Source organism: Condylura cristata, unplaced genomic scaffold (genome assembly GCF_000260355.1).
Source record: "Condylura cristata isolate star-nosed mole 26May11 unplaced genomic scaffold, ConCri1.0 scaffold00006, whole genome shotgun sequence".
In the NCBI taxonomy this organism is placed as follows: Eukaryota; Metazoa; Chordata; class Mammalia; order Eulipotyphla; family Talpidae; genus Condylura; species Condylura cristata.
This window is the reverse complement of record NW_004567107.1, coordinates 5,134,531-5,148,035: the sequence shown is the minus strand read 5'-3', so window position 1 is coordinate 5,148,035 and position 13,505 is coordinate 5,134,531. Positions and strand designations below refer to the sequence as shown.

General features: G+C 64.6%; 2 protein-coding genes across 2 annotated transcripts in view; one reads left to right on the top strand and one right to left on the bottom strand.

Annotated features, from left to right (window-relative positions):
- ANGPTL2 (angiopoietin-like 2) overlaps positions 1–6,647 on the bottom strand; it is a 23,772-nt gene extending 17,125 nt beyond the window's left edge. The window contains exon 1 of the mRNA XM_004677318.2: positions 6,330–6,647. Within this exon, the coding sequence (XP_004677375.2) occupies positions 6,330–6,647 (318 nt within the window). The remainder of the gene's footprint in view (positions 1–6,329) is intronic.
- RALGPS1 (Ral GEF with PH domain and SH3 binding motif 1) overlaps positions 1–13,505 on the top strand; it is a 188,019-nt gene that overhangs the window by 105,247 nt on the left and 69,267 nt on the right. The gene's annotated exons all lie outside the window — the stretch shown is intronic.

The window sequence follows — 13,505 nt, the reverse complement described above, 5'->3', positions numbered from 1 at the left end:
GCTTGCCGTGCCGGGCAGCGCTGCGTGCTCCCCGCTGCCGGGCTCTGCTCCCCGCGGCAGGCGCCGCGTCCGACCCCGACCTGCGTCCCCGGGGTGCTGCGCTAAGTGAGTTTTCGGCAGATACTTGTTGAATGAATGAATTGCTAGGCCCGGTCTGGAATGTGGTCAGTTTGTAGTGGACAATGTCAATGAGAGGATATGTCCAGTCACGTGGTTTTGGTCTGAATGTTAGCCAAGCCACACAGCCCAAACAGGAACAAACAACTGAGCTTTTCGAGACCCAAATATTTGCAACGGCTAGTCACCGCTCGGTCCCTGTCGCTGCCAGCTGATTAAGCCAGGCGGGGGCACAAAACAGACCTGCGCCTCTGGCTTTGCCTCGGGAAGGCTCCTGGGCCACTCACCCCTTTATCGGAGGCTCGCCGGACACCTCCGCGTGCCGGGCGTCACGCTGGCCGCGGGGGGCAGAGCCGAGCACGCCTGCCCTCACGGGGCCACGCCCTCTCGCACAGCCCCAAGTGCAGGGGCAGGGGCAGAAGTAGCACTTGCTGTGAAAGGGCATAGGGGGACCTGGCCTCTTTTGGGGGGGTCAGAAAAGCTTCCCTGAGAAAGTGACCTTGACGCTGACCCTCGAGTGATGAGTGGGAGTTGGCCGGCCAAGAGGGAGGGGAAGGACATGTGCAGATCCCGGCTCTCGCCTACTCAAGGGCTCGGCCCCGGCATCCCCCACCCCCCACATGACCACATTTTTCCTGCAGTCAATGCTGTTATTTCTCTCAACTCAGAGAGAGCCTCTTTTGAGCTCACATCAGTCTCCAGCTTCTGTTGCCCCTCTTGGCAAAGCCCTCCGAAGAGGTGCTTACCCTCCATGTTTCCAGAAAGCTCCTTCCTTCCTGTCTGTCTTGAGCCCACTCCCTTGAGGCCTTCCCGCCCTGCCCCTCCTCACACGAGGTCAGGTCCCCATGCCCCCTGCCACCCCCAGATCCAGTGGCCTCATTCACACTTTGCCTCCCCAGCCTGCAGTTCACTCGGCCAGCTGCTCACTCGGCCGCTCGCTCCCTCCTCGCTCTTTCCCGACGCCCCTGCTCCCCCCCCACCTCCTCCTGCCTCACCATTTCAGGTCCAGCAGCCTCATTGACTCGTCGTCCGCCCCGCAGGTTACTGGCTAGCGCCCACCGAGCAAATCCCTGCTTACCCCAGACCTCCAGCCAACCTGGTCGCCCCCGTTTTCCCACGTTAGTAAGTGGCAGCCCCAGTCTCCGAGTCGCTCGGACTGGAGGCCGCCCTTGACCCCTCTCTTTCTTCCACATCTAATTCATCAGTGAATTAAAATACCGGTATCCTGGAAATACCTCAGACCCTGCTGATTTCGGCTTTTGACCGTACCACTCTCTCCTGCCAGATTCCCCATCACCATCAAATAAGGCCTCTGCCCTGTGGGTGCAAGCTCGGGGGGCAGGGTAGTCTGTCCGGCCGCGACAGTCGCACCATTCCGGTGCCCGGGGCAGGCCCTGGAGCACGTAGGCGCAGGACACTCGTGGACTGTGCCCAGAGACAGCCCCTACAGTTGCAGGGCAGGGGTGCGTGCCGTGAAGAGCGACGTGGCGGGCAGGCCGGGGCGCCCTGGCAGGAGCCTGCGGGGGGTGGGGGGGAGGCCGAGAGCTGCACCGAGGGGGACCACTGCTCACGTTTATCACAGCACAAAGCAAAGCCCACTGCTGAGCGCCCTCTAGGGACCTGACCCCCACCCTAAACCTTTTGCAAAGTGTTTTCTACTCAATTGAATTCTCACAGCGTCTCTTCATGACGGGTTCTGGGGTGCTGATTTTACAGATGAGGAAACTGAGCCTCAGGGACTTGCTTAAGATCACACAGCTGGGAGGTGGGGACCAGGAAGCGGCCCTGGCCTGTGGTGCTCCAGCCTTCCACCTCTCAGCGATTACACAATGCGCTTATTGAACTGTTTTCCAGTAGTGAAATGTGTTAGCACGCCCGCTTTCTCATTTCATGTTAGCTTATGCTGGAACAGCAACTGACACGGGGCCTGGAGGTGTCTCTTCCCAGGATGCTTTAGGGCTCTCTGGTGAGCAGCCAGAGTCGGGGCTCCGCATGGCACGGGCCAGACAGACCCTGTGCGCCCCAGGGCCAGGCCCATCTGCTTCCACTTGAGTGAGAAAGCCCGGCCTGGTTCCCACGTTCAGTTCAGGCCTTTTGGGCCCGGGCGGAGAAAGGTGTTGGGAACCTCTGGTCTGGTTTGGGTTGCAAGCGAGGGCTGCAGTGACGTTAGTGGAAACGGAGCTGAGTTTGTGTTTGCCTGGTTTCCAACGCACTTTGGCCCATCTTGTGCCAGCTGCCACACCCAGGCCCAGAACAATGGGGAGGAGCCGCCCTCCCGGCTAGGGCGGGCCGGGAGGCGCTGCCTGTTTGGGGCTGCTCACCTGTGTCCGCCGGTGCCAAATACCTCTCCGTGCTGGCCGGAGGCCCACGAGAGCCTCCGTTTTCACCAGGAAGGGGCCGGTGAGCCCAGGAAGGCAGCGTGGCTCCAGGAAAGGGCTGCCCTCCAGACCTCCCCAGAGCTCCCAGGGCCAGGCTGCGCTGTTAGATCTGTCCCTCTCCAGGGGCTGCTCACAGCTTAGAGAAGGCTCTGGGCCCTTGGGTTAGCTTAGGGATCCTGAGGCCCCCCCTTGCTCGCGAACTACGGGGTACAGAATTGCTTCTGAAACTAGAGCGGAACCACGGGGTGGCAGCTTGCTGAGGACGACAAGCGGGCCTAGCCGTGAGCGGCCCGACCTGTCATCCTGGGCGTGCAGACGGGCCCTTGCCGCCTCCCGAGCCCCTGAGAACAGCCCATGAATCCCCCCCCCCATACACACACAGAGCAGGATCTCATTCCACCTCCCGGAGGGGGGCTGGACCGGAGGAGGTCTGTCTAGCCTCACCCCGGCCCTGACGCAGCCTGCGGGCAAGGCTGGGCCCTGGCTGCCGGGGTCCCAGACTCCCCACCCTGGCACACAGCGGGGAGCCAGCCCGAGGCTGCGCCGGCTCCGAAGAGCTTTTCTCCCGGTGGTTGACTGGGAAGTGGGCCCGGCTTGACCGTGGCACTGGCGCGGGCCGCAGGCCCACCGCCCCTCACCGAGTCGGCAGCGGGCGAGTTAGTAGTAGGGGGTCTTGCTGGTAGTGGGACCCGCCTTGAGGGTGCCTGACTCCGCCTCACCGCCACACCTCCGTGGGGATCTGGGCTCAGCAGGAGCGACGTGGGGTAGACTCCACAGAGGGAGGGAAGGAGCAGGGCCCCCGCTGCGTGCCCGCTGCAGCTGAGCGCGTGGGCCCGGCCAGCGTTCCTCCCCTAGTCTGTAGGCGAGGCCCGAAACCCAGACGGGCTAAGGGGCTCTCTGGGGCACTGGCCGGTGAGAGGAGCTGACCAGCTGGGCCGGCCGGCCTGCCACCGGCCCCTGCCTGCGCACTGCCTCCGCCTCCGAGTCAGTTCTTGTTCTGAAAGTTCCAGCCCCTCTCCTCACTGGCAGTTCTTAATGGGCAGTAATGAGTTTGTTTGCTTTTGCTCGCTTGATATTTATTCAACTAATTGTATCCCAAGAGGACCCCCGCCCCCCCAGCATTCCAGCCATCTTAGGCCTGGAAAAGAGCTCAGCTCCAATCAAAGCGATGCTCCTCAGTTTCTTCCTTTGACCAACAAAGAAAAGCAAATCCAACTATTTTCCTTGGCTTTGAAATGAAAATAAAAACGATTCTTGAAATTGCTTTTCCACATTGTTCTGAGGAGTTTCCATCATGGACGGGCTTCCCTCCCCAGCACGGGATGGCGTGACAGGGCCACGTGAGGCCGCTGTCCGCTGGGAGGTGGCCTCCCAGGGCTTGGGCCCTCCCGGCTCCGGGGCCCCTGTGTCCCTGGGGTGGGCTCACGCCGTGCCCACGTCCCGCTCAGCCCGGCGAGGGGCCGCTGTGTGCAAAGCCTCATTTTCCTAAAACGGAGCTTGTCCCGCCCTGCGGCGGGAGCTGCTGGCTTGGGGTACTCGTGTGAGTTCTCACCCCGTCGGTTAGGATGGGAAACTCAAATACTAAAAATAATCCCTACAAACGCCCTGTGCCCTGCGCACAGTGGCACGCGATACCCAGCGGAGGCAAGGAAACTTGAAATTTAAGCCCGGCCTCTGTGGGGTGACAGACCCCACACTGTGCGGTGCTGAATGTCTAGGAAGATGCTGCAGGGTCAGTGGCATCTAGACACCCCCTTTTCTGGGCAGAGGAGGACAGGAGCGCTCGGGGGGCCTCCAGTGCTGCCTTCCCCCCACTAAACCTCTCAAATAAATGCAGCTCTCGGGATGGCGTCTCATCACCAGAGCAGCTGCGCCCTGCGCCGGGAGAGCTCGCGGCCCCCACCAGCCCCCGCCCCACATCCCAGGTGAAAGCTGGGGGAGTCCGGGCCAGAGCCGCTGCAGGCAGGGGGGAGTCTGGGCTGGCGCCTGGCCCCAGGGGTGCCTGGTCGCCCCTGAAGGCCGGGCTCTGGGAAGCTGGGGACTCCATCTGTGCCTGAGCGATCCGGAGGGACCTGAGCACAAATCGGGTTGTTAAACAAACACCAGGACAGAAACGAGACGAGCCCAAGCGTCGGAACGGACAGCTTTTCCTACCAAAGCTGAGTGAGATGTTTGGCACGCCGGTGGGGTGGGACCCAAAACATGGGTAATCCAGGATATGGGAGGGATACAGACAAAGGAAAATTCCAAAGAAAAGGCCCAGAAGGCCCAGCTGACCACTGACCATAGTGTAGATAACAACAGCTGTTTGTGAACTTGCTCTGTGCCCAGCTGTACTCGTAGGTGCTCATGACCTTGTGTTGAGGGCCCCAGCTGAGGCCGCTGTCCTACGCAATATTGATGACAATCCCTGGGCCTCCCTGGTGGCGTAGGGGTGAAGTCTGTCTTGGCACCGCTGCGGCCTGAGTTCCATCCCCGGCCTGGGAGCTGACCCACAGGGCGCAGCAGACCTCTCCTGTCTCCCTGCTGCTCCCCTCAGCAGTGTATTTCAGTCAGTCGCCCTGTTCTGCTCCCCGCTCTGTCTCTGGTGAGTCCTCTCTTGCCCTGTCCCTCAGGCCTACACCCCAGTTCTACTGTAGCAGAAACCAGCTCCTCTTGCTCTCAAAATGTTCTGATCTGATCAGACAGCACCTTCTACGGTCTCCTTACCCATCATACCACACACAGGCCTTTTGCAGCAGAGGAAACCGGGGCCTGAAAGCCTAGGGTTTCCCTAGGAGTCAAAGCCAGGATGGGAATTCGGCTAACTGCAAGGTCCAGGCCCTCCCTTTCACCAAGATTGTCTCTCTGACCAGAGTGAATCAAAGGCTCCTATCTGTTTAGTACCAGGATGCAGATGACATCTTAGTTACTAGCTGAGGAAGTTGAAATGGCTCTCAGGTCAGCGCAAGGGGCAGTTCTGTTGCCTGTTCAAGTTTCTTGATCATCCAAGTGGGGAGAGCCCCAAGCATGAGCTGTGGCTTCCATGCCTTAGAAAACCTGCAGAAGCTACTGGCTTACGGTCGTCGTCGTGATGACTCACTCCCAGCCTGGAGGCCAGGGAGGGCAGAACCATCTCCAACTGCCATCCTCTCCCGGGCTAGGATGCTGTGAATCATCCCCCAGCAAGGACCCTGTAGGCATCCAGGGTGCCTGGAGCGGTTTTCAGATCCTGCCAGCTCATCTCTCCAAGACGGAGGCTCCTAAGTGAGCCCTCGGCCTCACCCCCCAGCCGTCCACTGCTAAAGCCGTCCCTGTCAGCCGGCCCTCGAGGGGGTCAGGCCTGGGAGGGCCGTCGGGAGCCAGAGAAGCCGGTGGGCTAGGAGCAAGCAGATGTGCTGGGAGGGTGGGGCTGGCTCCCCGTGTTCCTGTTGAGTTGTGGCTCCAGGGAAAGGCTGAGTTCCTGGGGGTGGCGGCTGTGGCTGTGAGCTCATAGGACAAGAGGGGATGTGGTGAGACGGTGGGGAGCTGACTGCCTTTCCCAGGGGAGCAAGATGCTGCTGTTCTTTTTCATGGTGCGTTATCTGGCAACCATTTTGAGGCTCCCCCAAAGCCCGTGCACTGAGCCCCCTGAGCCAGGAGCCTCAGCCCGCGGAGCCGAGCAGCCATTCCAGAGCCGGCTTCTGAGCTGGCTGCTGCATTTCCGGCAGCGCCTGGTGTGCTTGGGGACCCTGGGGCAGGGGAGCCCCAGAGGACAGACAGAGGTCCGGGACTGGGTGGACAGGCCGCCCCAGGGAGGCTCTTCTGGCTGGTGGTGGGCACCAGGGCCACTTTGGCCTGCTGGCCGGCTCAGACCTTGAGCGCGGGACAGGAACGTTTGGTGCCTGCGCGCTGATCCAGCCGGCGTGCGGTGGGGGATCTTCTGGCCCCACAGCCCAGGTCAGGAATCTGAGGGAGGATGGCGTCGCCCGCCCAGGCCACCGAGTCCCCGGTGGTGAGGCCGAGCTTGGAGCCAGGCTGTGTCCTCCGGAGCCCGGTTCCCACCACTCTGCCCTGCCCTGCCCTCGCTGCTCTCTCCCGCCGTCCATGCCCGAGCTCCAGCCTCTTCCCAAAACTCGCATCTGGGTGCCTCAGTGTCCTGCTGGGAAGCAGCGCCGGCGTGGCGTGCCCCATCTCGGTGCGTGCCGCGCCGCCCAGCAGCCTGGCCCGTGCCCTGATGCCCCGCTTCCCTTCCCCGTGCCCCCGGGCTGCTGCTCTGGAAGCCGCCCAGCAGTGTGTGCCTGCCCCGGCTCTCTGCTCACCTGCTGAGCCAGGGTCCGGTGACCCCGGGAGGACCCAGCACCCAGGAGGGCTTCTGGGCTACTAAGCAGAGATTCCAGAATTTCGTTCGTCGTCTAATGTCTTTCCTGGGCAAGGCCCCGAGCTGGGGGCCCGAGAGAGCGGGAACAAGCCAGGACCCTGCCCTCAGGGGAGGCAGCGAGCGGCCTGGTGGGTGCCTGGGTGCCTCCGGGTGTCCAGGGCTCACACGGCGGGAGGGGAAGAGGCCCTGACCAGAGCGCGGCCTGGGAAGTCCTGGCTCGCTGGGCTGAGACTTCATTCACTCACCCTCCCCCAGACCCTTCTCCGCCTGGCCCTGTGCGGGTGCTGAGGCGCAGCAGTGACCGGGAAATACAGCCTTTCCCTGGTGGAGCGTGGAGTGGGACCCGCAGGCTGGACTTCGGGCATTCCCAGAGCTGGGCGGTCCTCAGGCATCCCTCAGGGCTCCGCCGGGCTCTGCCGAGGTGGCCTCGGCCTGTCCTTCTGCAGGATGAGGCCCCCTCGGCACAGGGGTGGGGCGGAGGCTGCCCTGGAACTGCTGGTTGACCAGAGGATAACCCTAACACCACAGCTAGGTTGTAAAGGGCCTGCCCCCCCACACGCCCAGCCCGTCAGCATTTCTGTGGCCAGGACGTGCCTTTCAACCGATGAGTGCACGTCACGGGACGTTGTAACGTCTCGGGCTTACGTGTGATGTGAGGGAATACGGTTTTGTTAAAGATGTGACCTCAGAATGGGGATCCGGTGTAACCTCTCTGTTCCCACAAACCCCAAGCTGCCAGTGACTGAATGGCCCTTCTGTGTGGGGCCTTCTATGTAAATCACAGAAAGAGACACTATGCGATGTTTTGGTCCAGCCTTGAGATTTCCAGGGGGCTGGGCTAGGGTGACCCCAGGCCCGGATCTGACACCTTGCTTGTGGCGAGACCTCGAGAGAGGCGCTGCACCCCCGAGCCTCCGTTTCCTCCTCTTAAAGTGGAGCCAACACCTCCCGCCTCAGCACCCTCTTAGCGCTCCACGCCTGTGTGCCTGTGGACCACTGGTCCTGGGGCCGCCCCCCCCCACCCCCCGCTACCGGCTGTGGGCGCAGGAGCCAGAGCCCGGCCAAGGGCTGTGATTCCAGACTCCAGGGCTGGATGCACCTGCCCCGGGCCTACTGCTGCTCTTCCGCCTGTTCTAACGTCCTCACTACCAGCGCCGCCCCGAGACCCTCAGGTTGCCGGTGTGGGCCGCGGGCCCTGAGCGCCTCTGCACCCTGAGGCCTGTCCCGGGAGGCCTGGGGGAGGCATGTGGGTGGCACTGTGGGCTCGTGGACCAGTGCTCCCCTGGGCCCAGAATCCAGCGGGGGACACAGCCCCGAGTGCGGGGTGCGGGTCTTAGTGGGGCCGCTCCCAGTGAGCGAGTCACCGCCGCACACAGCCATCTCGGCCAGGCTGCTGGTCGCGGGGTCAGCGGCACTGTCCTGCCAGAGGGGCGTGGGCAGCAGAGAATGCCCAGGCCAGGCCAGCACCCGGCTTTTGGATGGGGTGGGGCGAACAGGTGAGGGGCTGGGGCTGTGGGAGGGGTCCAGGGACAGGGTCGGGGAAAGGGAAGGGTGGCTGAGCGAGCTGGAGAAAGACATGCACTTCAGAACCGGACCGACGGGGCTCATACCCCACGCCGTCACCACCGTGTGGACTCGGGCAAGTTCCTTGGCCTCTCTGGAGCTTGGTTTCCTCACCTAGAATGCGGCGCTCAAACTAGAGCCTGGCCGCTTGGGCTGGGGCTGGGGCGAGGGGAGCATGGTGGGTGCCCCGGGAGCCGGCGGCGTGCAGGAGGGGGTGGGGAGGCCTCTCTGCGGCTCTGCCCAGGTCCCCTCTCTGGCCGCCATTTCTGTAAGCCAGGCCTGTGAAGCTGGTCAGCGCCTCGGGAATGCCCGGGGAACCCAGCAAACCTGCGGCCCCCACGGCCCAGGAGCCTTGAGCTGTAGAAGCTAACGTACAACCACAGCTTTGCAGAGGCGAGGACTGCGGAGACCCCAGGGGTTCAGGCCTCGGGGGAAGAAGCCCCTGTCCTGGGCTGAGACCCAGTGTCCCAGATGTGGCCGGCGTCCTGGGGCTGGGGGGAGGCAGGGGAGGGGGCTGGAGCGCGGCTCTGTGGAGGTGCAGGTGCTGGAGTGGGTCGCTCCCCCCCACACACACTCTGGCTGGCCCTTGGGGCGCGGGGCGCCCCTACTGCGAGGCTGGGCGGAGGCACCCCGGTCCCTGTGTCTGCTCACTCGTGTGGACCTCCAGGACCGGGACATGCTGCAGGTCAGCCCGGACATCCGGTCCCCTCGGCTCCTGGGAGGACCCCCAGCGTGGGGCACTGGCGGCCGCGGCGTTGGCTGCACTGGTGGGGCTCCCCACGGCCCGCTCAGGTCGTGCCAGGGCGGACAGCTGGCACCTGTCCTTGTGCCGCGTCTCTGCCGGCACGATGCTCACGGCCGCGGTTTCCCCGGGGCCGCCCGGGCTCTTGGGGAGCGGCGCCGCGCCGCCGGCCCGGGGCGCGTCCCTCGGCCTCTGCCCCGGTTTCCTCGCCTGCGGGGTGGTGGCGAGTACCAGTGCCGCGTGACAGGAGCCGGCCAGGTCCGAGAGCGGGTCAGCACTTGCCCAGCGCCAGTGCCGTTAGCGGCCCTTTCGCAGGCTGGGAAACAGAGGCTCCCGCCGGACGCTTGGCTCAGAGGGCGGCGGGGTTTGAACCTAACTCGCCGGCACCCCGCTCCCTGCCTCAGTCTGGGGGGTGCACGTGGAGCGCTGGCCAGCCTCGGACGCGGCGCCCAGCCCGTCCTCAGCGCCGGTGAAAGGAGATCCTTTCCTGAGCAACCGAACTGGCCTCTGGGAGCCCACAGCCCAGGCGATAGCTGACCCGTGACACACATATCACAGAAGGAGAAGGGAGGGATCAGGGAAGAATTTCTGCTTGGAAATGTTATCTAGTGCCGGGCGCTTTCAAGGGACGGGGCGTGGGGAGCCCGCACCGTCCCCGGCCGGCCGGGAAGCCGCGTCCTCCTGTTCCCCAGCCTGACCCAGCCCGCTGGGGACCTGGGGCGCCGGGCCCAGGAGCCGTGGGAGGCCCGGCAGCGCTGCGCCCCGAGTCACGCGGCGGGGTCCCGGCCCCGGCCCCCTCCTCGCCGCTCTGCCCACCCCCCAGCTGAGGCTCCTGCGCTCCGGGGAGCTCTGAGCAGGGCTCGGCTCCGCCAGGACCACGTCTGCTGTAGCCTTTGCCTCCGCTCGGTCACTCCCCAGGGTGCACAGGGGCCCAGAGCTTAGGGCAGCCGCCCCGGGCCTGGGGCGTCCCCTGTGGCGGAGTCCACTGCCCCCCACCAGCTTGCACCCAGCTGCTGAGCCGTGCCCACCAGCCTTCTGCCTTCACCCCCAAAGGCTCTTTGTGTGAAAGAGGAGTCTGGGACTGACTGGCGAAGCCCCCCAACCCCCGGCCCAGGGTCTCACACCCACACAGCAGCACCCCGGCCTGCGTCCCCAGGCCTGCCTGGGGGGACGCCCTGTTTGGCTCCCCGTGAGAGCAGGCTGCACACACCCCCAGCCAGAGGGGTCGGGGCCAGCTGCTGCCTCTTGCCGCCTCTTGCCGCCTGTCCCTGGGTGCCACAGAGCCGGCCCCTTACCTCTTCCCTCCTGCTGGCTCCCGGGCGGCTCCTCACATGCTCACCTCGGCCCGCCGTCAGCAGGGCAGCCTGCCCATGGCCTCCGGGAGGGGTCCCCGAGTCGCAGGCCGCCGGGCCTCACTGGCCTCTGTGCTGGCCCTGCCTCCGCAGCAGGACTCCGGCTGGGACGGGGCGGAGGCTGGCCAGGGTCCTGCCGGGCTGCTCGCGACCTGCCTTCTCTGGCGGCGGGGCCGGCAGCTACCTCAGGGCCATGCTCTGCGGGTCTGGGACTCAGGGCTCGGGGTCCATCCTCAGGCCGTCCGCAGCAGCCTCATTTGAACTCCCCACTCCTTTGTGGAGCCTTTACATGCCGCCGCCGCGAGACTGTGAGTGCAGCCTGACCCTGGTTGGCTGCAGGCACTTTTCTCCACCCACCAGTGCAAGAGGATCCCCCAGGCCCCAGAAAGGCTCCGGGCCTCCCCTCAGCCCCAGACAGAGGCGGGCCGCCCGGTGATGTCACACTCGCTCCGGCCCCAGCTGGCCCGGCCCCTCCCGCCCCAGCCGGCTTTGGCGGCCTCCGGGAGCCCCCTCCTTCCTTGGCCCGGCAGCCTGGCCCGCCGCTCCCGGCCCGCCCACTCCCCCGCAGCCCTGGCAGCGCTGGTGCGCCCTGCCAGGCAAGGCGCAGGGCTGCCCGCTGACTCAGGTGAGGGCCAGATCGCCCCCAGCTGTGCAGGCAGCGGCACGCGGACGGCTGGGAGTCCGTCGGCCCTGGGGGTCCCTCACCAGGCTGCCCCCGGGTCCCAGGTGGACAGGTGGGGCGGCCGCTAGCCGATGGCTTCCCTCTCTAGCTGCCCCCCCACCCCGGGTGGGGGCTGGCTTCCCTCTCGGAGCTGCGGAAAGGGCCTCTGGAGGGGCGCCGGGGAGACCTGGCCGCTCCCCGCCTGAGTGGCCTTGGAAACCTGAGCGATGAGCAAGGGTCAGCAGGTGGTGAGGCCGGGCGGAGGCTGGTCCGGGTGGAGAGAACGGTGCGTGAAGGCCCCGTGCCGGCCCGCTTTTTTCAGAGGTGTCCCCATCATCTCCCAGGAACGACGAGGGGACCGCAGCACTCCCCCCACTGAGCCGTCGGGCCTCTGCCCTCTTCCCTTGAACCCGGGGGTCTGGCGACTGGCTTGTAGTCAGAGGAGATCAGTGTTGTGATGCCCCCTGACTGCGGGCCAGGTGCATGTCCTCCAGGACGCACCCTCGGAGCCCTGAGTCAAGCTGAGGGGCCCAGTTACTGGAGCCGCCACACAGAGGCCGTGGGGTGCAGGTCCCAGCGGGCAGCCCACGCTGGGTGAGGAAAGAGCCTTCCAGATGGCCTCCCCTCGGCCCTTCGGTCACCCCCTGGGTGAGCCCCAGACATCGGGTGCAGAGGCCAACCTGCTCTGCTGTTGCAGTTCTAGATTGGTGACCCACAGAATCCATGAGGAGAACTTGATGGTTTGGGGTGGTGATTTGCTCCCAGCAGTGGGAAATGAAGCCTGAGCAACTGAGGGACGCGCCTTGGAGGTGCTGAGGCACGTGTGGCTGGGCGAGGCGGGAAGGGGAGGCCTGTTTGAGCTGGGATTTGCCTCAAGGACAGCAGAGAGCCACTGACAAGTCCTGAGCAAATAGCATTCCCCTGTGCTTTACTTTTAAAGGGCCAGCCGGGTTGCTGAGTGAAGGCTGGACCGATGGGAGCTGCAGACGGAGCATCTGGAGCTGGTGGGGGATGGTTGCGTCCCGGTGAGAGGCCCGAGGTGGCAACGGGTGTCCCTGGGCCGAGGGTGCTGCCCGGGCCTCACCTCCGTCTGTGGGCAGGTGCAGCCCAAGCCCCCCAATCACTAAAATTGGTTTGTTCCCACAACTCAGCCGTCCTAGGGTGTCATCCAGTGGGCCTGGCACCTCCTGCCCCTCAAGTTTGCTGCTGGAGGCTGGAGCCACGCTGTCGGGTTCTGTTGCGACACTTTCTGGCAGGGACGCGGTGAGGGCCACAGCAAATGTGGAGCAGGTGTGCAGGCAAGACTGTGCTACTTGGGCAGAAGTCCTTGTGCCATTTACTGAAAGCAGACAGGCTGGTAAACGCTGGTCGCGCGACAGTGGCGGGAGGAGTAGGGTCTGGACGGGGAGACAGGAATGGGGGACGTGGTGGCCACGTGTCCGGAGGCGGGTGCATCAGCAAAGTGTGACGTTAGCGCAGGCGGAGTTCCCCCGAGACCCCACCGTCACGCAACCAGGTCAGCGGCGGCCTGGGCGCCCCGGGCCTGCCTGGGGTACGGGCCACACTCCGCAGGCGTCAGGGACTGCTGGGATTTGCAGAGCGCACACAGGTCTCAGTCGCCCCTGAGTGGCCGGCTGGTAGGCAGCTCACTGGGACCCACGGGGTTCTCGTTCTACCCCTCAGCAGCTCCTAGCCTCACTTTCCTAGACAACAGCAGAGATGGTACACGGGCGTACCTCATAGCGTGGATGGAAATTAAATAAGATGCGACGGGTGAAGTGTGACGCCCATCGCCGGGCACGTGGCAGTGTTTCAGTTGAGGCCGGCTGTCGCGATTTGGTCGCCGCCGTGGCTGGGCGGCGGGCTCCCGAGGACAGGGGCCCGGGGGCCGCTCAAGACTCCTTTGCACAGCCCCGCGCGTGGCGGGAGCAGACGTGGGGGGGGGGATGGCTGGGGCCACCTCCTTACTCTCTCAAGCTTCGTGTCCTCACATAGATAAAAGGGGAGGCCACCAGCCAGGCCTGCGGCTGCTTGAGGAGAGCACCGGGCAGGACGCCTAAGCCCTCGGCCCTGAAGGCACCGCGGGAATTGCGTGTAGCCGCCGCTCTTCCCAGCCCCCCACCACTCCCCCCTTGGGCCAGAGTGCCATGTGACGAGGCATTTGAGGAGAAGGAAATCTTTCTGTTTTTCTTCATCATTTTCATCAGGATGAAAACATCTACCTGGTGGCGGAATACAGGGAACGCACAGGGGTGCCCACAGTTTGTGTGGGTGATCTCATGTGCTTGCGTCTCATTGTGGTCCTGACCATTGCAGTTTGTATGTGTGTGGGTTGGGGCGATCTGCTGAGATC